Here is a 19,836-nt window from a genome sequence, read left to right on the forward strand (position 1 = left end):
ATTCATTTTTTTTTTTTTAAAAAAGGAAAAATGTATTCGACAAAAGCACAGAGAAAGAGAGAGTGGGGGTGAGGAACGACAGGGGCGAGAGACGAGTTTGGGAAAGCTCATGCCAGAGAAGACAGAGAAGATTTTTTTTTTTTTGGTTGTGAAACTTTTTGCTATCGTTGAAACAACTCCCTCTAGGATTTCTGTAGAGAAGACAGGTCACTGGCGTGGGTCCCGTGCTGAGGACTTTATGGGCTTCAGCTCCTGCAAAGCAGGAAGGGTCAAGTTGGAAGTTGCATGGGGGGGGTCAAGAGGTCACGGCCCAGGCTGGCAGCCGGCTGACTCTTCCCCTGGGAGGCCAGAACAAGGCCCCTGGGGCTCCCTTGGGTTCTGGAGAAGCCAAACGATCTCTCTGAAGTTCTGGGGCAACGCTGGGCCAAGCTGAGGTCCAGAGGCTCTGAGTCAGGGACTGCACGAGGGAGGTGAGCAACGCTCTCGGTTTCTGAGAACCCTGGACTGGGCTTGTCCTTGGAGGCATTTACATTCTCAGGATTTTTTTTTTTCTTTTTGGGTCACACCCGGCGATGCACAGGGATGCTGAGGTTGGAAACTTGGTTGGCCACATGCCCTCCACTGTGTACTATATCTCCAGCCCCTACATCCTCAGGATTTCAGTGCTTTGGTATCTATAGATAGTGGAAAGCTGGGGGCTGAGCTGGTGCGGATCAGAATCCCCCAGGGGCTTGTTAAAAACAGATTTTGGTGGGGCTTTTCCCAGACATTCTAATTTCTTTAGTTTGTGTTTGCGGGTCCCACTCAGCAGTGCTCAAGACTTACTCCTGACTCTGTGCTCAGTCCAAGTACTAGGGGTGAGCTGACTCTGGGAGAGGCTGGGGAGGGGACGCCAGCCCCAGGGAGTCAAAGTGAGGATGAGGCAGGGAGGACAATGGATGTGTGTCCAGTTGAGAGATTGAGACTTCAACACTGACCGCCGACGTGGGGTCCAGCAAGGTTCCAGAGGCTGAGAGGCGATGTAAGATGCGGTTCTGGGTAGCAGGGAGGGAGAAATGGTGGTACCAAAAGCGACCTAAAGGAAGGAGACCGGGAAACGCGCGGCACGGGACCAGGGCAAAAGTGTGTGCCCGGATGCTCGGAGAACTACGGTCGCGCCGGTCGGGGGCGGGCCCGGGGCGTGTCCTGGGGCGTGTCCGGGGCGGGGTCGCGGCGGGCCGAGTCCGGGCCGGGCCCGAGCCGGAGCGAAGCCGGCGGCCGCGCCTCCCCGCTGTCCCCGCTGTCCCCGCCCGGAGTCCGGCGCCGTCGCCCCGCCGCCCCCGCCGGCCGCGCGCTGACGCGGGCATGAGCCTGGCCATCCGCGCAGTGGACCCAGCGCCCCCGGGCCGGGCCGCGGCGCCCAGGTAACCGGGGGTCCCGGGGCGGGGGGTGGGGGGGAGCCTGGGCCGCGCCGGAGACCCGAGAGCGCCCCCAAAGCCCGCTGGGGTCCTGGGAACTAGTCCCCGAGCCCGCCCTCCCCGCGCTGCCCGGGCCTTCCTGGCCGGGGGTGGGGGTCCAGCCCCGATTCCGCCGACTGTGGGAGAAGCCGGGGCCCCCCACCCCGCATGACCCAGTCCCGTGCAGCCCCCTCCCGCGCCCCTCCTGCCGGCTTTCCTGCCTCCCGCAAATTCCCGGAGGCGCTCCTGCACCCGGGTCCCCCACCTGCAAGCGCCTGCTCCCCCCTCACGGTTCCGACTGGCCCGGGATGGGGGGCTCCTTGGCCCCCTCTCCTCTCCTCCAGGGCCCCCCAGGCCTTGTCTCCCGCTGCCGTCACCGCTCGGCCGGAGTGGGGCCCTGGGTGCCCCGCAGCCTTCAAGGCACTCACTGAACCTTGGGGGTGGAGGGCAAGATCGGGCGAGGGGGGGTCCGACAGGGTTCGGGGCGCGAGCCCACACTCCAGAGAGAGGCTGGCCCCCAGACCCTCTCCTCCCCTGTCCTGCGAGGGCCGCCAGGGTTCCGGCAGACTCTTGTCCTCTTGCTCATTTCTTTTACCCTCCCAGTGGTGGGACTCGGGTCTCACTCCCGCGCCCACCGGTCAGCCCGGGCCCAGCCTTCTTTCCCAGCTCCTGCCCGGAAGGGGCCCTGGCCTCGGGCTGAGGCTCTGCCCCGGGCAGGGTAGCCGGGCTGGGTGCGAGCTCACCCAACCGCCCTGGCGGAAGGTGGGGGCCAGGCCTGGACTAGGTGTCTGCCACGCCCTCTCCCCTGAGGCAGGCTCTGAATCCCACTGGGGGCGGGGGCGGGTCTGGAGTGTCCCCCCCCCACCAAACCGAAGGCCCTGGGGCCTGTTTCCAGAAAGGATGAGGACTAGTCTCCCGGGAGAATCCCAACCCCGAGTGTCCAGCCCCGGCTCTGCACTCGTCCCTGTTCTGAGTGCTGGGAGCAGCAGCCCAGAGGAGGAGGCAGGGAAGCCCCCCGCCCCCCACCACAGGTGAATGAAGGTGGAGACTGATGGGGCAGTGGCCAGGGTGGGCCTAGGCGGCCGCTCTGAGAGGTGACCTTTGAGCTCCAGCCAGAGCGAGGACCTGGGGGCCAGGTGAGGGAACAGTATTTCCGAGGGGTGGGGGCGACGGCCAGTGGTCCCCTCTTGCTGCTGGGGGTGGGCAGGCCGGGGGAGGAGTGCCCGCGGTGGGGTGCATCGAGGCGGACAGGGCTGGCGTTGGCCGGGCAGAGCGGCAGTGGTTTTGGGGCTCTGGAGGCGGGTTGTGCCCCCCCCCCCGCCCCCAGCGCTCCACCCCCGGGCTATGGAATTTACCTTCGCACCCGAGTTGGGTGAGACCTGAGTGTTTTAGGCTTGGGCTGCGGACCCCTCAGGGGCCCCTCCTGGCCCTTGCTAACAAGACTTTGGGGGCGAGAGGGCCGGCCCACCTGGAGGCTCCCGGGCAGCGGCCGGCGTTGGAGACGGCCTGGCTCCGACTGAGGGCGCAGCTTGGGCCATCCCTGAAGGCCTGATAAGATCCGAGCTGTCAGGGCTGGGGAGGCCGGGCGGGCGGGTGGCGCTGCCCAAGCTCGCTCATTGGCTGCCCCTCGCGGCCCGGCCCGGAGGGAGCGTTTGTTCAGGAGCCAGAGCCTAGGGGCAGAATCCAGGTGCTGAGAGGCTGGGCTGGGGGAGGGGGGAGGGTGCTGGGCTGGAGGGGCGGGGTGTGGAGAGCTGCGGGGATGGAAGGGCATGGGGCCACCAGCGAGTCCCCTGCTCCACCCCGGGGCACTGCCATCCTGGGGAGTGGGCTTGCCTGGAGCCTGCCAGCCTCTGGGCAGCAGTCCCTAGTGGACAGACAGACAGATAGACAGACAGACAAAAGGGGGACAGCCGGTTGGACGCTCTGTGGGTTGAGAAACTATTGCACGTGGGGTGTGGACACGGGGGTGGGTGGTGAGGGGGCATGCTTCCCACCTCAGGCGAGGGCTTCCTGCTTGAGATGACTGGAGCTGCGGTCAGGGGCCTCTTGTTCTGGGGGGACAGCGGGGGTTCTGGGGTTCCGCCGCTCTCCCCTCCTTGCTGCCCTGTGGGCCTGTACAGCCTCCGCCTGGGGGGTCTTGGCCCAGCGTGCACATAGTGTAGCCTCCGGGGAGGGGGGCGATGCTGGGTCCCCCCCACCTTGATCCCTGCCTTGTCCAGGGTGTGGGTAGCCGTTGACCATTCCCCTTCTTCCTCACCTCCCCGATTCCTGGGCTGTCCCTCTGGGAGTCCCGGGTCCAGGTCGTGGTTTGTGTGGACGACGTTCGGGGCCGAGTGCGGCCCAGGGCCGCTTGTCTGTGGCCGATCCGAGGCCCTGGCCATGGGCACTGCCCTCTTCCCAGCACTGCGGGGTGGTGAGCCCTTGCACGCGGCTGGCCCAGGTTCGGTCCCCGGCATCCCAGATGGTCTCCCAGACCCCGTCAGGCGAGACCCCTGAGTGCAGCAGAGCCAGGAGTGAGCCCTGAACATCACCGGGTATGGTGGCTCAAAAATCAGAATGGAAAAAAAGAAACGCAGGGTGGTCCCCAGAGCTGGGTGGTCCGTCACGGGGGAGCGTCACGGGACCTGGGGGAGCTGGGGGTGGGTGCCAGCCTGCCGGGCTGTGTTGGGCGCCCCTGGCCCCTGGCCCCTGCACCCGACGCTGTGACCACATCACAGGCTGCCTTGGATGCTCCCGGGGACCTCTGGGTGGGTTCTGACCTGGCCGTCCAGGGTCACCCGCTGGCTGGGGGATGGCAGAGCGAGGCCGGGCAGCGCCGGGCACAGGCCGGAGCCCCGGGTGGCTGGACACTGTGGCAGACCCTGCCAGCAGACCAGGCTGGGTGGGCACCCCAGGGGGCAGGGAGGCGGCCCGCAGAGGTGATGAGGTGACACTGGACAGGGGCCCCTCCCCGGAGGTGTGTGCCCCCTGGGGCGGCCGCCTGGTCTGTGCTTATGGGCTCAGTAGCCAGATGGCCAGGAGATTCATCTCTGTCGGTCCCAGGCCTCGTGACCCCGTAGTCACCCCTTTGGTGACCGGGGACTCGGGTGGGGGCAGGTGGCCGGCATCACCTTGTCCCTGAGCACCACCATGGTGGGACCCACCAGAGACGTTGCTCAAGGCCTGCCCCAGCCCCTCACTGTGCCCGGGGCTGCTGTGTGACCTCAGCCAGGCTAGTACCTTCTCTGGGCTGCTTCCTTTCCCCACCTGTGACCTGAGGTTGTGGGACTGGGTCACCGTTTGCCTTCCTGTCTGTTGGTGTGATGAGTGACCCCTGCTGGCACTGCCCGATGCTGCCTGTGGACTCGCTCTAGGTGTTTCTCACCTGGGCCCACCTGGGCCCAGCTCTCCCTGTAACGAACTCTGGGCTGGCTCTGGACAAGGGGTTCCTGGCTGGCGGGGATCTTTCTTTCCCCCCGAGACCGCCCGTCTCCCCCACCTGCACCCCCTGCAGGCCCAGCCCAGCTCCGGCTTATCTGGGGGCCCCGCCCCGCTGGACTCTGGCCTCTCCCACCCAGGAAACAGCACCCAGAGGAGTTGCAGGAGACCAGGGCGAAGGCGGTGCTGTGCGGGCTTGAGAGGCCGTCCCCCCACCCTGGGGTGGAGGCAGAGGTGGGGCTGTGCGCCCGAGGCCTCAGCTGGTGGCCCCCCTCCCCCAGCCATCTCCCGGAGCCCCCTCCAGCGCGTCGCCCCGAGTCCAGTCCAAAGCTGGGACAGGAAACGGGGTGGGACAGCCCCCGCGGGCGGCGGGCACCCCCACCTTGGCGGGGAAGCCGCGGCCAGGAAGGGGTTAACCGCCAGCCCGCCGCCGTGAGGGAGGGGACTGGGCTGGACCATTTTCCTCTCCGCCGCCGTCTCCACCTCGGGCTTCCCTGAATGGTTCTGCCATCCCGGGGCGGGGAGGAAGGGAAGGAAGAAGGGAGGGCGGAGGGAGGGAGGGAAGGAGGGAGGGAGGGAGGGAGGGGTGTGGAAGGGAAAGGGGGAAAAGAGGGAGCAGCCGGGGGAAGCGAGAGGGATGCCACCGCCTCACCCGCCCGGCCGCGCTCCCGCCCGCAGGTGCCGGGCAGGGGCGGTGCGGGGACAATGCTGAGCTGACGGCCGCCCCGACGGTGGGACCCGGACCGACGGGATCGCGAACAGGTGATCGGAGGCGCCGGAAGCCCGGGCTGCCACTGCCACCGCCGCCGCCGCTGCCGCTGTCGCCGCTGCCGCCGCCGCCGCCGCCTCCAGTGGGCGTCCTCCGTCCCCGCGCGCCCCTCGCCCAGGCCGGGCGCCCCCAGCCTCCGGGGAGCGCCGCCGACCATGGCGACCAATTTCAACGACATCGTCAAGCAGGGCTACGTGCGGATGAAGAGCAGGAAGCTGGGGGTGAGCGTGCCGCCCCTCCCGCCCTCCCGAGGGCTGGTCCCCAGGCGTGCGACCCGTGGGGGGCGGCCTGGCATGTGCCCGCGCCCCCTGGCAGTGCTGGCCCGCGTCCCGGCCGCGGGTGGCAGCGGTGGTGGTGGTGGCAGCGCCCGGGCAGGCGGCGCCCGCCTTGCTATTGTTGAAGTTGTAGCAGCCGCTGGAGCCGAGACCAGCCCCCCAGCCCCTCCCTGCCCCCACTCCTGCCGCTGGAGGGTGCAGCCCCCCCACCCCCAGCATGGCATGTGGGCATTTCTCTGCCTTTGGGGAGTTGCTGTGAAACGCTGGCATGGGAGCGGGGCTGGGGGTGCAGGGGGCGGGGCTGGGGGTGCAGGGGGCGGGGCCGGGGTGCAGGGGCGGGGCTGGGGTTACAGGGGCGGGGCTGGGGTACAGGGGGCGGGGCTGGGCTGCCCAGGCCGGTGGGGATCAGGATGTGGAGGGGGGTGCGGCTCCCTGCTCTGGGCAGGCAGCTTTCCTCCAAGTTGTGGGTGGTGCCCTGTGGGGGGGCCTTGGGGCCCGGCTGGACTCTCCCTCGGCCCCCAGGAGGCAGGACGGGGGCTTCTGTTCTTGCTGAGGGGCTGCTGCCCCACCCCAAGCGAAGGAAGCCTGGTGAGCTGGCGTTCTCGGGGGGCTTCCTTCGTCCCCTCCGCCACCACTCCCTGAGCTGAGGTGCCAGGCCTGCCTCGTGTCAGCCAGGCAGGGCACCCTGAGAGGACCCTCCTGCGCCCTGCGGGTCACCTGTCAGGGCTGAGCTGTGTGTGTGTGTGTGTGGGGGGGTGTTTGGCGTCTTGGAGAGAGGGGCTCACGGCCCAGCTGGGGGCGCCTGCCCAGGAGCCTAGGACTTGCCCTGAGAGAAGGACGGAACCCCCCCTAACGCAGAGACCGGAACCCAGCGGGCGGGGGGGCGCAGCACCCACCGGCTACCCTTGCTGGTGAGGCCCCTCAGCTGCAGGAACCCCGCGGGGGGCATGGCCGGTGGGAAGCTGTGACGTAGCGAGGCTCTGGGGGTGCCCACACCCTCACAACCCACAGCTCCTTGGTCACTGAGGGGAGGGGCAGCTCTGGGAGAGAGGGGGCGACCCTCCCACCTGGCAGGTCTGTGGCACAGCAGCGTGTGTCAGTGAGAGCATGTGACAGCGAGTGTGTGCCAGTGACTGTGTGAGTATGTGACAGGAACTGGCAGTGTGTGACAGTGAGAGTGACAGTGTGAGTATGCGACAGGAACTGGCAGTTTGTGTGGCATTGTGGGACTATGTGACAGTATGTGGCATTACCTGATGGGGTGACTGTGTGGCTGTCTGGCAGGCTGACCGTGTGTGGCAGTACCTGACAGGGTGACAGTGTGTGGCTGTGTCTGACAGGGTGACAGTGTGTGGTAGTACCTGACAAGGTGACAGTGTGTGGTAGTACCTGGCAGAGTGACAGTGTAGTACCTGACAGGGTGACAGCGTGTGGTAGCCTCTGACAGGAGGACAGTGTGTGGCAGTACCTGACAGGGTGACAATGTGTGGCAGTTTCTGACAGGGTGACAGTGTGTGGCTGTGTCTGACAGGGTGAGAGTGTGTGGTAGTACCTGACAAGGTGACAGTGTGTGGTAGTACCTGACAGGATGACAGTGTAGTACCTAACAGGGTGACAATGTGTGGCAGTTTCTGACAGGGTGACAGTGTGTGGCAGTGTCTGATAGGATGACAGTATGTGACAGTGTTTCTGAAGCTTTGATTAAAAAGACTGTGGGAAGTGGAAAGGGGGATTCTTGAGTGATAACTCCTGGGGCGGTGTGTGCACACACGTGTGTGTATGTGACCTGGAACCAGCCCCCACGGTACTCCAGCCTCAGGCCTTCTGCCATGGGAAATAGAGGATAAGCGGAGTTCAGCCTGGCAGGGCCGTCTGTCCATCTGTCCGTGCCTCATTCCATCCGTCTTCCCTTCCCCCCATGTCCCTGCTCTCCCTCCCTCCCTTCCCCCTCCCTCTCCCTCCCCCCCCCCCTCTCTCTCTCTCTCTCTCTCTCTCTCTCTCTCTCTCTCTCTCTCTCTCTCTCTCTCTCTCTCTCTCTCTCGTGTTGAGTGGGCTGAGGAGGGGTGAGCCAGGGTCATGAGGGAACCGGACTGGCATCTCTGGGTCCCTCTGGGCTGCCGGAGACTGGGGGAGGTTGGGGGCCGGGGCGGTGGCCCCGAGACTGCCCTCGTTCCCGCTGCTCTGCTGACTGCTGTAGGGGAGCGGGGTCCCTGGAGGGGGCGGGAGGTCGGATGCCAGTGAGCCCCGTAAGCCCTGGAGAATGAATGGCCGCCCCTGCCCGTGCCCCTGGGGGAACCCATGAAGCCTTCGTGAACTGGGGCGGATCTAGTGCCCCATCAGGGTGGGTCTAGTAACCCCAGCTTCTTGGCTCCTCCATTCTGTTTTTTTTTTTTTTGTCTGCACCCTGTAGCGCTCCTGGCTCTGTGATTACTACTGACTGGGCTTGGGGAACCTTTTGGGGTGTGGGGGATTGAACCCAGGTGGCCCCCGTGCAAGGCGAAATGCCCTCCTTGCTATCCTATCACTTCTTTCTTTCTTTCTTTCTTTCTTTCTTTCTTTCTTTCTTTCTTTCTTTCTTTCTTTCTTTCTTTCTTTCTTTCTTTCTTTCTTTCTTTCTTTCTTTCTTTCGTCACACCTGGCGATGCTCAGGGGTTACTCCTGGCTCTACACTCAGGAATTAGTCCTGGCAGTGCTCAGGGGGCCATATGGGATGCTGGGAATCGAATCTGTGTTGGCCGCGTGCAAGGCAAATGCCCTCCCCACTGTGCTATTGCTTCAGCCCCTCACTCCCCTTTTTTCTTAGAGAATTTCTTCTGGCCTCCACCTGTGATGGGGAAGCCCCTTGGGACCCTAAAGGCCCTCGGGGTGCAGTGGGGAGAATGGAGAGGTGTTGGTGAGAGCCCCGGAGACCAGAGGGCCCCCCAACCTAGTGCCCTCCCGGCTTGGAGAGCAGGGCTGTGGGCACGCAGCAGCCCCTGGACGCTGCCTCGGGGCGGCTGACCCTCAGGTAGCGGGTCAGTGCTCGGGGGGCCGGACAGCTGCTCTTACGTAGTGTATCTTAGTTTCAGGTCTGGGGGCCGTGGCTGGTGGTGCGAGGGGCTTACTCCTGGCTCTGCACCCAGGGATCACTCCTGGCGGGGCTCAGAGATCACACGGGTCAGCTGCATTCAGGGCCAGCCTTGTCTTGCCTGCTTTATTACTTCTTCAACCTTATTTTATTTTTTGTGCTTTTGGGTTTTGGGGTCACAGCTCGAAGTGATTAGGGGTCACTCCTAGTTGTGCCCCGGGGGTCATTCATTCCCTGCTGGGAATTGAACTGGGGTTGGCCACATCCAAGGCGCACGCATTAGCCCCCGTTAGTCCCTCTGTGGCCCCTTTATTTTATTTTTAAAGCCCGTGGCAGGGGCTGGGGCGACAGTCCAGCAGGGAGGATGCTGGCCTTGCACCAGCAGCTCGTGTTCTCTCTCTGGCACCCCATACGGCCCCCTGAGCCCCGCCAGTGACTCCCGAGTCCAGAGCCAGTAGTAAGCCTTGGGAATCCCTGGGTGTGGCCCCAGACAAAACAGACAAAATCCTTGGGGACTTGGCAGTTGCTCCCCATGAGGTGTGGGGGGGCGTCCGTCCAGGGTCAGACCCCAGCTGCCCGCGTGCAAGGCATGTGCTCCAGCCCTGGACAGTCTGCTTAAAAGAGCCCCATACACGGATTAGTTGCTTAACTTTTGGGTGCCTCTCAGTTTAACCTCTCTGTCCCCTGGGGATGGGAGGGGACGCCCTGCTCACCCGCCCCTCCCCTCCCCGACCATGTGTCATCTGGACTGGGGCTCCGGGGAGGCAGTGTGGCACTGCCCCCCGGCGGTCGATGGGGGAACTGCAGCTCTGGGCTGGCAGGTGGGCGTGGCCCAGGTAGGCTTGATCCGGGTCATCCCGTGGTCCCCGCAGATCTACCGGAGGTGCTGGCTGGTGTTCCGGAAGTCCTCCAGCAAGGGGCCCCAGCGGCTGGAGAAGTATCCAGATGAGAAGTCAGTGTGCCTCCGAGGCTGCCCCAAGGTGAGGTGGCCGGGGCCCTATTGAGAGCCCCCCCCCCTCTAGGGCCGAGGGCGGGCCTTCCGGGGGCGGCTGTGGTGTGAGCACTGGCTCCCCTGCCTGGCTGAGTCCCCTGTGGCTGCTGCCCCAGGTGACGGAGATCAGCAATGTCAAGTGTGTCACCCGGCTCCCCAAGGAGACCAAGAGGCAGGCGGTGGCCATCATATTCACCGACGACTCCGCCCGGACCTTCACCTGCGACTCAGGTGAGGGTCTCCCGGGGCTGCAGGCGTGGGGGATGAGGCTGGAGGGAGCGGACCCCCAGCGTGTAGTGCAGGTGGGAAGGGGTGCGTGGGCCGTGGAGCAGGGCCCCAGCACGCCTGTGTTCTCCAGAGCTGGAGGCCGAGGAGTGGTACAAGACCCTGTCCGTGGAGTGTCTGGGGTCGAGGCTCAACGACATCAGCCTGGGGGAGCCGGACCTGCTGGCCCCAGGGGTGCAGTGCGAACAGACAGGTGAGAGCGGGCGACGGGCGGGGTGGGGCGGCGGTCCCTCCCTCCAGCCCCCGCCCACGCACCCGGCTCCCCCCACCTCCCCCTCCAGATCGCTTCAATGTCTTCCTGCTGCCCTGCCCCAACCTGGACGTGTACGGCGAGTGCAAGCTGCAGATCACGCACGAGAACATCTACCTCTGGGACATCCACAACCCCCGCGTGAAGCTCGTCTCGTGGCCGCTCTGCTCGCTGCGCCGCTACGGCCGGGACGCCACCCGCTTCACCTTCGAGGCGGGCCGGTAGGTGCCCCTGGGCCGCCCGCGGGGATCAGCTCCCCGGCCCCGCGCTTGGCTAAGGGGGTGAGCGCATGCGCGGTGGGGTCCTGCGGCCTCGGGAGGGAACCGTCGCACCCGGGGTCCCGGGGGGCTTAGTAGGGGCTGGGGAAAGCATCTCGGGACAGAACATCTGTGAGCATGGGGACCCCCTGAGCTTGAACTGCAGCAGACGTGCCTGGATTTAAATTCTGTCGAATCCCCCGTGACCTTGGCCCCCTGCCTGCCAGCCTGCCTCAGGTTCCTCACCAGTGAATGGTTCGAGGACACCCAGGGTGGGAAGCTGGTGTCGTGCGGGGGCTCCGGGGCGTTCATTTAACCGTCTGCCCGGCACGCGCAGACCCCCCAGGCAGCCCTGCTTGTGCTCCCGAGGGCCCGGGGCGCGGCCTGCGTGCCGGGCCTCGCTCCTGACGGGCCCCGTGTGCAGGATGTGCGACGCGGGGGAAGGACTGTACACCTTCCAGACGCAGGAGGGGGAGCAGATCTACCAGCGGGTGCACGGGGCCACGCTGGCCATCGCCGAGCAGCACCGGCGGGTCCTGCTGGAGATGGAGAAGAACGTGCGGGTGAGGCGGCGGTGGGTGGGGGGAAGGCCCCGGGGGCGTGCGGGGGCGGCCCCGGGCTCACCGCCGGCCCTCCCTCTGCCCCCCAGCTGCTGAACAAGGGCACGGAGCACTACTCCTACCCCTGCACGCCCACCACCATGCTCCCCCGCAGCGCCTACTGGCACCACATCACCGGCTCCCAGAACATCAGCGAGACCGCCAGCTGTGCCGGTGAGTGGCCGCCGGGGGCCCCGCCCGCCTGCCCCCCAGCTCCCTGCCGGGAGGCACCTGGCCAGGGCACCCTCAGCCCTGGCTCTGAGGCCCGGCCCCGCCTCTGCGTCTGTCCACAGGTGAGGGCTACCCCGGGACCGCCCAGGCCAGCTCGGAGACAGACCTCCTCGACAGATTCATCCTGTTGAAGCCAAAGGCCAGCCCGGGGGACGGCAGCGAGGCCCAGGCCCCGGCCCCGTGACCGCGGGGGCTGCCAGTGACGGACTGTGGACGGCCCCGGGGGGCTGGCGCCGAGAGCCCGGAGAAGGGGAGCAGGCCTGTCCCTTCCTCGCCCCCGAGAGTGAGGCTGGACCAAGGCCAAGGGCTGGCCCTGCCGCCCGAGCATGAGGGGCTGGAGCTGCCGTGGGGCTCTACTGTTCATGATTTAATATATACAGCTATGATATATTCTCTATTAATGAACCCCCCTTCCTCCCCCCACAAACCGCTCTTCCAGTCCCGGGACCAGGCCGGAGTCCGGGCTGTACTGGAACGGAGGGGACCCTTCTTTCCCTGCCCTCCGTGGCCCCGTCCACCTGCCGCCTGGCCTGAGGAGTGCGACAATCGGAACTCGAGGCTGCCCCCCCCCACGGTCGGTCCCCAAGCAGGCTGGTGGCCGCGGCAGCGAGGCGGCTTCTTGGTCCCGGGCCTGGCGTGGCACAGGAAGGATCCGAACTTACACCGCGCCACCTGGCAGCCTTGCGCTCGGGAGTTTCAAGCAGAGGTGCCACCGGGCTGGTACCTCAGGGGAAAAACCTCGGGTTTTAAAAATGTCTTTTCTGCCCGGGCCCCTTCCTGCGTGGCAGGCGGAGAGGCCCCGGCGGAGGGCTGCTGCTGGCCGCAGGCCCTCCGAGCTCTTCCCTGCACGGGGCAGGCTGTGGCGGGCAGGGCGGGGCGGGGCGTCTGGCCCACCTCCCGCCAGCCGCGAGCACTCCGGACCCTCCGCGTGCTCCCCCACGGTGCTGAGGCTCACTGCTGAAATGCAATTAAAGCAATTGATTTTCTAGTGCTGGTATTTACTGACTACCGTGCAGAAGGGCTATCTTTCTATCACATCAGACCTTTGGTTGCGTGTTTTTTGTTTTATTTTTTACTACTTTAGGGTTCTGATTTGTGGGAGCAAACCTTGTTGTAAATAACCACTGTTCCAAGTTGTGGCAGGAGAAAGCCAGAGGCCCTCTCCTCCCCCACAGAGCCCTGGTGCCAGGGAGGGCCCCCCGCCCTGCCCCCAGGCTCAACTCCTAATGGTGATCCTGGGCCTGGCCACCCCAGGGACAAGGGGGGAGGGCGAGGCCGAGCTGACTGGCCGGCCGAGCGGCACGCTGACGCATGAAGGAGATTATGTTGTGCTCTTTTATTGCCAAAAATAAAAACTTTGAAAAAGATGGCTCCTGTTCTCAGTGAGTGCCCCTCCCGCCTATTCCGGACCTCCCATGTCCCCCGGGGCTGGGGCTTCATGAAGGCCTCCCGCCCCTGCCCTTGCTCGAGGGGCCGCCGGCGGAGTCAGTCTCCACTGACAAAGCTCTCGAAAGTGGGTTTACTGGGGGGAAGGCTGCCGTGGGCAGGCAGGATCTAACACCGTTCTTCGAAGGGGGTCCCAAATTTGGGGTTCGAAGGAGGTAGCACGTGCAAGGAGCGGATGGCTGAGTCGGTCTGAACAAGGGCTGAGCGTTCAACTGACAGGGGAAACCGAGTCCAGCTGTGTGTGCGAAGCCGTCTCCTTCGGGAAAGGGGTTGGAGACAGTGACGATGACCGGCAGAGGCCAGCGGGGCCCTTCCCTGTGGCCTCTGCGTGGTGCCGGCGGCCCGGCCCGTCGGAGGAGCCTCGGGAGCCTCCCGGCGGGGGTGAGGCTAGTTTATGGTGAGGACGTCGCTCTGGATCTCGTGGCTCAGCTGCGTCTGGAGGTCACTCAGCTTCTTCTTCAGCCCGGACAGGGCCGAGAGGACAATGGTCTCGGGGCGCAGAGAGCCACACGACTCCACGTTGTAGTAGAAGCTGGGAGGGGGAGAGTTGGGGAGGCCCTCAGGGGGCAGGCTGGCTGGGGACCCCCCCACCTGGGCCTGACTTCCCATCGGGGGCCTTGCCCCACAATCAACCTCCGACCTGGCACACGGGGCCCCCAGTGCTCTCTGGGCCAGAATCGCGACACCCCAACAGCCACCGAGAAGAGGGCGGACGCTGGCCGCCCTGCGGGTTCTGGCTGGCCACCAGCCGGCAGAGGGCGGCTTCCGCCCGAGTCCCTTCTTTGGGGTTTATCTTTCATTTTCCCCAGTGGGGACCAGTGGGTGGGAAGAGTTTGGGCCACACCCGGTGGCTTAGTTCTTCACTCCCGGCAGGGCTCGAGGGACTGAACCTGAGGCCGCCAGGTCCTGCAGGGGCCCTGCCCGCCGGACTCTCCCTCCAGCCCACAGGGTTGTAGATGTTCATACAACAGCTTCGACCCTAGGGCCGGAGCGAGAGCACAGTGGGGAGGGCACTTGCCCCGCACTCAACTGACCTGGGTTTGAGCCCCAGCACCCCACCAGGTCCCCCTGAGCCTGCCGGGAGTGAGCCCCGAGCCCAAGCAGGTGTGGCCCCAAACCAAACAAGCGTCTCCCTCCGAGCACAGCCCCTTCTCCTCAGAGACTGGAATGAGGTGGGGGTGGGCTGCTGAGCAGTCGAGGCTCCTCTGCCTCCGGCTCGGGGTGCGAGGGGAGGTGGCAGGCGCCCACTTACCGCTCCGGCTTGCCATTGGGGTCGTAGGGGGCCTGCGACTCGTCCTCATCCAGCTCCGAGTACTCGCTCTTGGGCCTGCAGCCGAACACCCGCGTCAGGGAGGGCGCGGAGGGCACCGTGTGCCTGGCCACGGGAGCCCCCGACAGCCCCCCCACACCTACCACTCCTCGGGCTTGGGGTACACGGTGTGCCGCAGCGCGTTGTCGGGGTCGTACTCGAAGGCCACCCCGGCGGTCGGGTTCCACTTGGCGTGCTCCTTGCCGAAGCCCTTCTTGGCGTAGGCGCGGAGACGCAGCTCCTGGCCCTTCCTCAGCTTGACGATGAGGATGTCTGCGGAGAGGGGCCTCGGTCATGGCCTCCCCGACCGCTGGACACCAGGCCGAGGGGCCAATGGCCCCCCCCCACCGGGCACCTGCGCCACAGGCCACGACTCCTTACCATCCTGCTCCACGTAGTCGTTGGGGTCGTTGTCCCGGTTCCGGGATGTCACCTGCAGGTGCCGAGCAGAGGGGCCGTCAGCAGCCCCCAGCCCCCTGCCCCAGCCACTCCTCCTGGTCCCCACAGTCTGCGCTCGCTGGGGACGGGGCTCTGGCAGTGCCCAGGCCCCGGCGGGCCAGGCAGATCAGTGAGAGGCGCCTGCCTCGCCCCAGCAGCCTGGACCCAGCCCCGCCCTCCCTGCCCCGAGGTCGCCGCCTGGCCGCGGGCGGGCGCGCTGACCGGGATGACTCGGGGGCTGTTGGAGATGAGGTCCCGGGACGTGACGTGGCGCGTCTGGTCCTCGTTGCAGCGCACGTCCAGCGTGAACTCCACGGAGCACTCGGGGCAGAACTCCTCGCACGTGCAGTCCTGCGGCAGAGAGCCAGGCCCCCGGGTTGGCCACACGCCACAGGCTGGCGCCCGGCGGCCACCCCCTCCCGGTGCCCCCCGGGCTCTCCCGCAGAGACGCAGGGGAGTGCGACCTAGGGTGTGTTCTTTCGTGCTGCCAGGTGTGCCCCTCCCCGCCAAATCACACACAGGAATGGGCCCCCCGGGAGCCGGGGCAGCTGGGTGGCAAAGCACCTGCCCTGCCGGCACGAGGTCTGAGCTGGCCCGGCAGAACTGCCGGGGAGACCTCTGGCCTGGCCCAGCTCAGTCAGGCACCTGCCACCAGAAAGGGCCCAAGCACAGCGCTCTCGAGGGTGGCCACCAAGTGGGCGGGGCCTCCAGTCACAACATCAACGGGAAGGGAAGGAAAGACCTGTTACAACTTTAAACAATAAATCAACAACTGGGGCTGGAGTGATAGCACAGCGGGGAGGGTGTTTGCCTTGCACGCGGCTGACCTGGGTTTGATTCCCAGCGTCCCATATGGTCCCCTGAGCACTGCCAGGAGTGATTCCTGAGTGCAGAGCCAGGAGCAACCCCTGTGCATCACCAGGTGTGACCCAAAAAACAAAAAAAAAAAAAAAAGAGAGAGAATTGTACTTTAGAAGACCCCTCCCTTAATCTGGGGGCTTCCCTACCTTACTCTCCCCTTCATTTCTGTCTCCCTGAAGTCTTACTGAATCCCACCAAAACAAATAAATAAAAACAACAATCTGGAGCCAGAGAGACAAGGCTTGTACGTGGCCAACCTAAGTGGGACCCCCAGCTCCACCAGGAGTGACCCCTGCATGTTGGGCCGGGAGTGAGCCCTGAGTACCAAAGGGTGTGCCCTCTCCCGCCCCTCCCAATAAAAACCCCGCTTTCCCGCACACTCCCCTCTCTCACGGCCAGGCTGCCGCAGCCCTTAGGAGCCTGGGGTGTCAGTGGGAAAGGCAGTGCTGGCTGGGGGGGTCACACCTAGTGGCCCAGTATCTGTGTCCTGGGGCTGCACCCAGGAGTGGGCCGCGCCCCTCCCCCCTGCGGTGGCTATTTCGGAAGGGCTGACGCGGACTGTGTGCTGGCAGGCCGGGTACCTCGGCTGGCCTATCTTCAGGAAATGCGCGTGTGAGCAGGACATCTCCCAGGACACTTGCTCTCACGCCAGTGAGGACCGTCCGGGTCCTTTCTGTGTCTACAGGAAGCAGTGGCCCCGGCTGGCCAGACTGCAGCCCCCTGGCCAATTGGGAAGGCAACCGAGACCCCCCACAAGCGAATCACACAGCAGAAGAGAAACAGAAGGGCTGGAACTCGGTTCCCTGAGCACCAGCTCGTGTGGCCTCCAAACCAAACCACGACACAGAACACAGGCCCGGCGGGTCGGCCCGAATCACAAGAGACTGATGCAAACCAACCATGTGGAAGGTGAGACTCCGGGCCGAGCCTCAGACCGACAGAGAGACCAGGTGCGGGCAACTAGAACCCTCAACACGGGCTGCCCGGGGGAAGCGCAGACCCCTGCAGGCCGCGGGGTGAGACTGGGGGGCGGGGGGAGTCTGACTCAGGATGCGCAGGCTCACGGAGTGGGGGACGAAGGATCACCCTCTCTGCAACATTCTCAAGTGGCTCAGCAAAACCGATCACATCTCCACTGTCTTTCTAGGAGACGTGAAGGGGAAACTCCCCCGTGAGCAGAAGCCCCTCACCCTGCGTGCCCCCTGACACCACTTACCCGGGAGTACTGCAACTTGTCCACGATGTCATCACTGGTGAGTGGGATCAAGCCTGGAAGACATCGAGAAACTCTTTGGAGTAGGTCAAGCCAACGGGGAAATTGAGACGTATCTTTGGAACGAGGGTGGCGTCCTGCGGTGACCTCAGGCACTGCGGCCGTGGCTCCCCTCCTGGGGGCCCCCGTGACCAACCTCCCCGTGTCCAGCACTCACCCAGCCTGTGAGCGATGAACTCGTCGTGGAGGACAGAGGAATTGGCGTCGATCTGAACCCAGTCGATGGCTAGAAGATAAAGAGACGCCAACAGTTCAGCCCCCGGATTCATCTCAGACACATCGCAGTGTTCCCCAGGCGGGGCCAGGCCGCCGGAGCCTCCTGTCCACAGCTGCGGAGACCCAGATGCCCTCTCCGAGCCTTCACAGGCCGCAGAAAAGTGCCCCTCGGAGAACATCGGGGGGAGCCACGGCAGCTTCTTTCAGCGGAAGACGCCCATGACAAGCACCTGACGCTGCTCCTCACGCTAACGCGGGGCAGAGCCAGCAGCCTGAGGACGCGAGGGCGCGAACAGCCTGGCCTGCGCCCCCCTAGTACGGGAGTGTGGAGGGACACACTCCTCGGGCGATTTTAAGTCCCACAAGCCACACAAACGGAACATAATCTTAGGGTTTGGAGCTTGTGGTCAAGTGACCCAACATTATAAATGCTGGGAGAATCGCCTTGAACAGGCAAACATAAAAGCCAGAGCACACCAGAAACGGGCGTGAAGAAAGGTAAGGACCGTGTTCTCACACACACTTGTTCGCAGATAAGCCGCCACGGAATGCAAGTCCATCCACAACACAGGGCCACGGGCACTAGGAACAGCTGTCGGAAGAGGCTAGACACAGCTCGGAGCCTCCGGGCTGGCTCTGCCTGTGCCAGGCCTCCTCCACTCCCTCTAGCCAAGCAAACGAAGGACAGCGAGACGAGCTTCTCCACGCGGGGCCAAGCTGGCCCCAATCAGTGTTATATGCTGGGGCTGGGGGGAGGCGGTGGTGGTTGAACCAGGGTCGGCTGCAGGCTGGGCAAATGCCTTACTCCCTGCACTATCTCTCCAGCCCTGCCCTGGCTTCCTGCCTGGCACCCCCCGTCCCACCCCGCAGCAAGAGCAGATTCTCCCCTGCACAGGTTCAAGTCCTTGCAGCCCCCACCACGCCGAGTGTTGTGGGCCGTCTGTACTGGGGACAGGATTACCCTCCCCTACAGACGAGACATCCGCCAGCCCATGCTAAAGACATCTGTTAAGAGTTTGTCCTGTCCTTTCTACACATACAAGTTGGCTGGGGATCCAACTCAAGGCCACACGCATGTGAGGCACGCCCCACGGACCCTGAGACAGCAAAACTGTTGTGTTCGTAATGTCTTCTCGGTTTCCGGGCCACAGGTGGTGATGCCCAGGTGTTACTCCTTGCTCTGCACTCAGGAATTACTCCTGGCTGCAAGGGCACCGTATGGGATGCCGGGGTTGGAACCCCGGGTTGGCCGAGAGCAAGGCAAGAGCTCTACCAGCTGTATTGTCGTATTCTTACTGCGGTCTGGCGGGCAGCAGGTGCTACGACTTGCGGAACTTCTACCACTTGCAGATGTTGTCAGAAGTGGTACCGCTCAGACCCTGGTGGTCGGGACTGCACCCTGAGACCCCACTCCCTCGCTGGACATGCCGTGCAGGACGCCGAGCGGGAAATGCCCGAGAACTGAGGCTGCCCGCTGCCCCACGTCTGACCGGATCATGAGAGAATGCCCCTCACTGACCAGAGCCCAGAGCCAGGCCCCGAGACATGCAGACATACGCAGAGACCAGCCCGGGGTGGCCCAGAAGCACAGCCCAGCCCAGTGTGGAACCGACGGTGGAGGGGGCAGCAGGGCACGGTGGGGGGGGGGGGAGCTCTGCAGCCAAGTGCTTGGGGGGACTCCGCGCCCTCTCCCGGGGAGCGGCAACTCTGCTCTCTGCTCTTGCTCTGCTACTAACCCACGAGGTGGCAACGCTCAGAAATTTGGGTATCTGTCCAGGGTGCCAAGCCCACGGGGGAGCTGGGTGCAGGGAACCTGGGCAGAAACCGCGTCTCTCCCCCCACCACAGCAGGTTTCTCCCCCACGCTGCCCCTTCGCGGGGAGGCCGCGGGGGGTCCTCTGCCCGGGGCTGAGCGCTGGGCGCTGGGCACCCCCACACTCATTCCATCCTCGGTGTCACCCTGCTGATGGGCTGCGAGTGTCCGAAAGGCCCCAAACAGACCTGCAAATGTCACCCGGGCTCCGCGGAGGTATCGAGACCCACTCCAGGGGCCCGGCGCGAGGGCACAGCGGGTCAGGGCTCTGCTTTGCACACGGCCGACACGGGTTCGATCCCCGGGACCCCCCTGTGGGTGGGTGCCCCCCCAACACAGCCCACGGAAAGTGCTCCCCGCCCTCGGCCGTGGCCAGGCCCGCTTACCGATGATGGGCACCTCGGCGATGAAGACCCTGCGGATGGAGTTGGCCACCCTGCGGAGGGAGAGGGCGGCGTGAGCGCGCCCCGGGCCCCGCCGCCGCCGCCCCGCCGCCGCCACCCCGCCGCCGCCGCCGCCCGCCCGCGCCTCGGCCTTACGCCAGGTCCGTGTTCTCGATGATGAACTTGACATTCTCGTCCGTGAGCTCCGTGATGCGCACGGTGGGCTGGTTCGCGTACGGCATCGCGCCCGCCGCCCCTCCGCCCCGCCGCGCCGCCGCCGGAAGTGGCCCGCGCCCTCCCGCCGCTTCCGGGGCAGGAAGACGCGCTCGCAGCGCCACCTGCTGGCCGGAGGCCGGCACCGCCGCGTGCCCGCCTCCCGGGGCCGTTATAAAAGGCAGCGGGTGGGGGGGCGCTGGGGCTGGAGCGACAGTGCAGCGGGGAGGGCATTTGCCTTGCACGCGGACAACGGGTTCGAATCCCAGCATCCCATATGGTCCCTTGAGCACCGCAAGGATAATTCC

At 65.3% G+C, this 19,836-nt stretch overlaps 2 protein-coding genes across 2 annotated transcripts; one reads left to right on the plus strand and one right to left on the minus strand.

Moving 5' to 3' along the window:
- The first annotated feature begins 1,220 nt into the window (after positions 1 to 1,220).
- On the plus strand, positions 1,221 to 12,946 carry DOK4 (docking protein 4). The gene is made up of 9 exons (XM_055146007.1): positions 1,221 to 1,403; positions 5,532 to 5,843; positions 9,837 to 9,944; positions 10,072 to 10,186; positions 10,314 to 10,433; positions 10,522 to 10,711; positions 11,172 to 11,310; positions 11,397 to 11,520; positions 11,640 to 12,946. The coding sequence occupies exons 2-9, from the start codon at positions 5,778 to 5,780 to the stop codon at positions 11,759 to 11,761; spliced, it is 984 nt and encodes a 327-aa protein (XP_055001982.1). The 5' UTR covers positions 1,221 to 1,403; positions 5,532 to 5,777; the 3' UTR covers positions 11,762 to 12,946.
- On the minus strand, positions 12,894 to 19,603 carry POLR2C (RNA polymerase II subunit C). Its single transcript, XM_004600642.3, has 9 exons — positions 19,472 to 19,603; positions 19,319 to 19,368; positions 17,062 to 17,130; positions 16,848 to 16,900; positions 14,993 to 15,121; positions 14,714 to 14,765; positions 14,437 to 14,605; positions 14,276 to 14,350; positions 12,894 to 13,555 (listed from the first exon to the last, which is right to left on the minus strand). Exons 1-9 carry the CDS (start codon positions 19,555 to 19,557, stop codon positions 13,411 to 13,413), a joined length of 828 nt encoding a protein of 275 aa, XP_004600699.1. The 5' UTR covers positions 19,558 to 19,603; the 3' UTR covers positions 12,894 to 13,410.
- Between the last annotated feature and the right edge of the window lie 233 nt (positions 19,604 to 19,836).

This window comes from Sorex araneus, chromosome 8, assembly GCF_027595985.1.
Source record: "Sorex araneus isolate mSorAra2 chromosome 8, mSorAra2.pri, whole genome shotgun sequence".
NCBI classification, from domain to species: domain Eukaryota; kingdom Metazoa; phylum Chordata; class Mammalia; order Eulipotyphla; family Soricidae; genus Sorex; species Sorex araneus.

What these genes read in the sequence shown, in the direction of transcription:
- DOK4 (XM_055146007.1), top strand. Translation starts at nt 5,778, where the DNA reads ATGGCGACCAATTTCAACGACATCGTCAAGCAGGGCTACGTGCGGATG. An exon ending in GCCTCCGAGGCTGCCCCAAG is followed by an intron (nt 9,945 to 10,071) that starts GTGAGGTGGCCG and finishes CTGCTGCCCCAG; the next exon opens with GTGACGGAGATCAGCAATGT. An exon ending in GGTGCAGTGCGAACAGACAG is followed by an intron (nt 10,434 to 10,521) that starts GTGAGAGCGGGC and finishes CTCCCCCTCCAG; the next exon opens with ATCGCTTCAATGTCTTCCTG.
- POLR2C (XM_004600642.3), bottom strand. Translation starts at nt 19,557, where the DNA reads ATGCCGTACGCGAACCAGCCCACCGTGCGCATCACGGAGCTCACGGAC. An exon ending in CGCCGAGGTGCCCATCATCG is followed by an intron (nt 17,131 to 19,318) that starts GTAAGCGGGCCT and finishes TTTATCTTCTAG; the next exon opens with CCATCGACTGGGTTCAGATC. An exon ending in CCCAATGGCAAGCCGGAGCG is followed by an intron (nt 13,556 to 14,275) that starts GTAAGTGGGCGC and finishes TCCCCCTCCCAG; the next exon opens with CTTCTACTACAACGTGGAGT.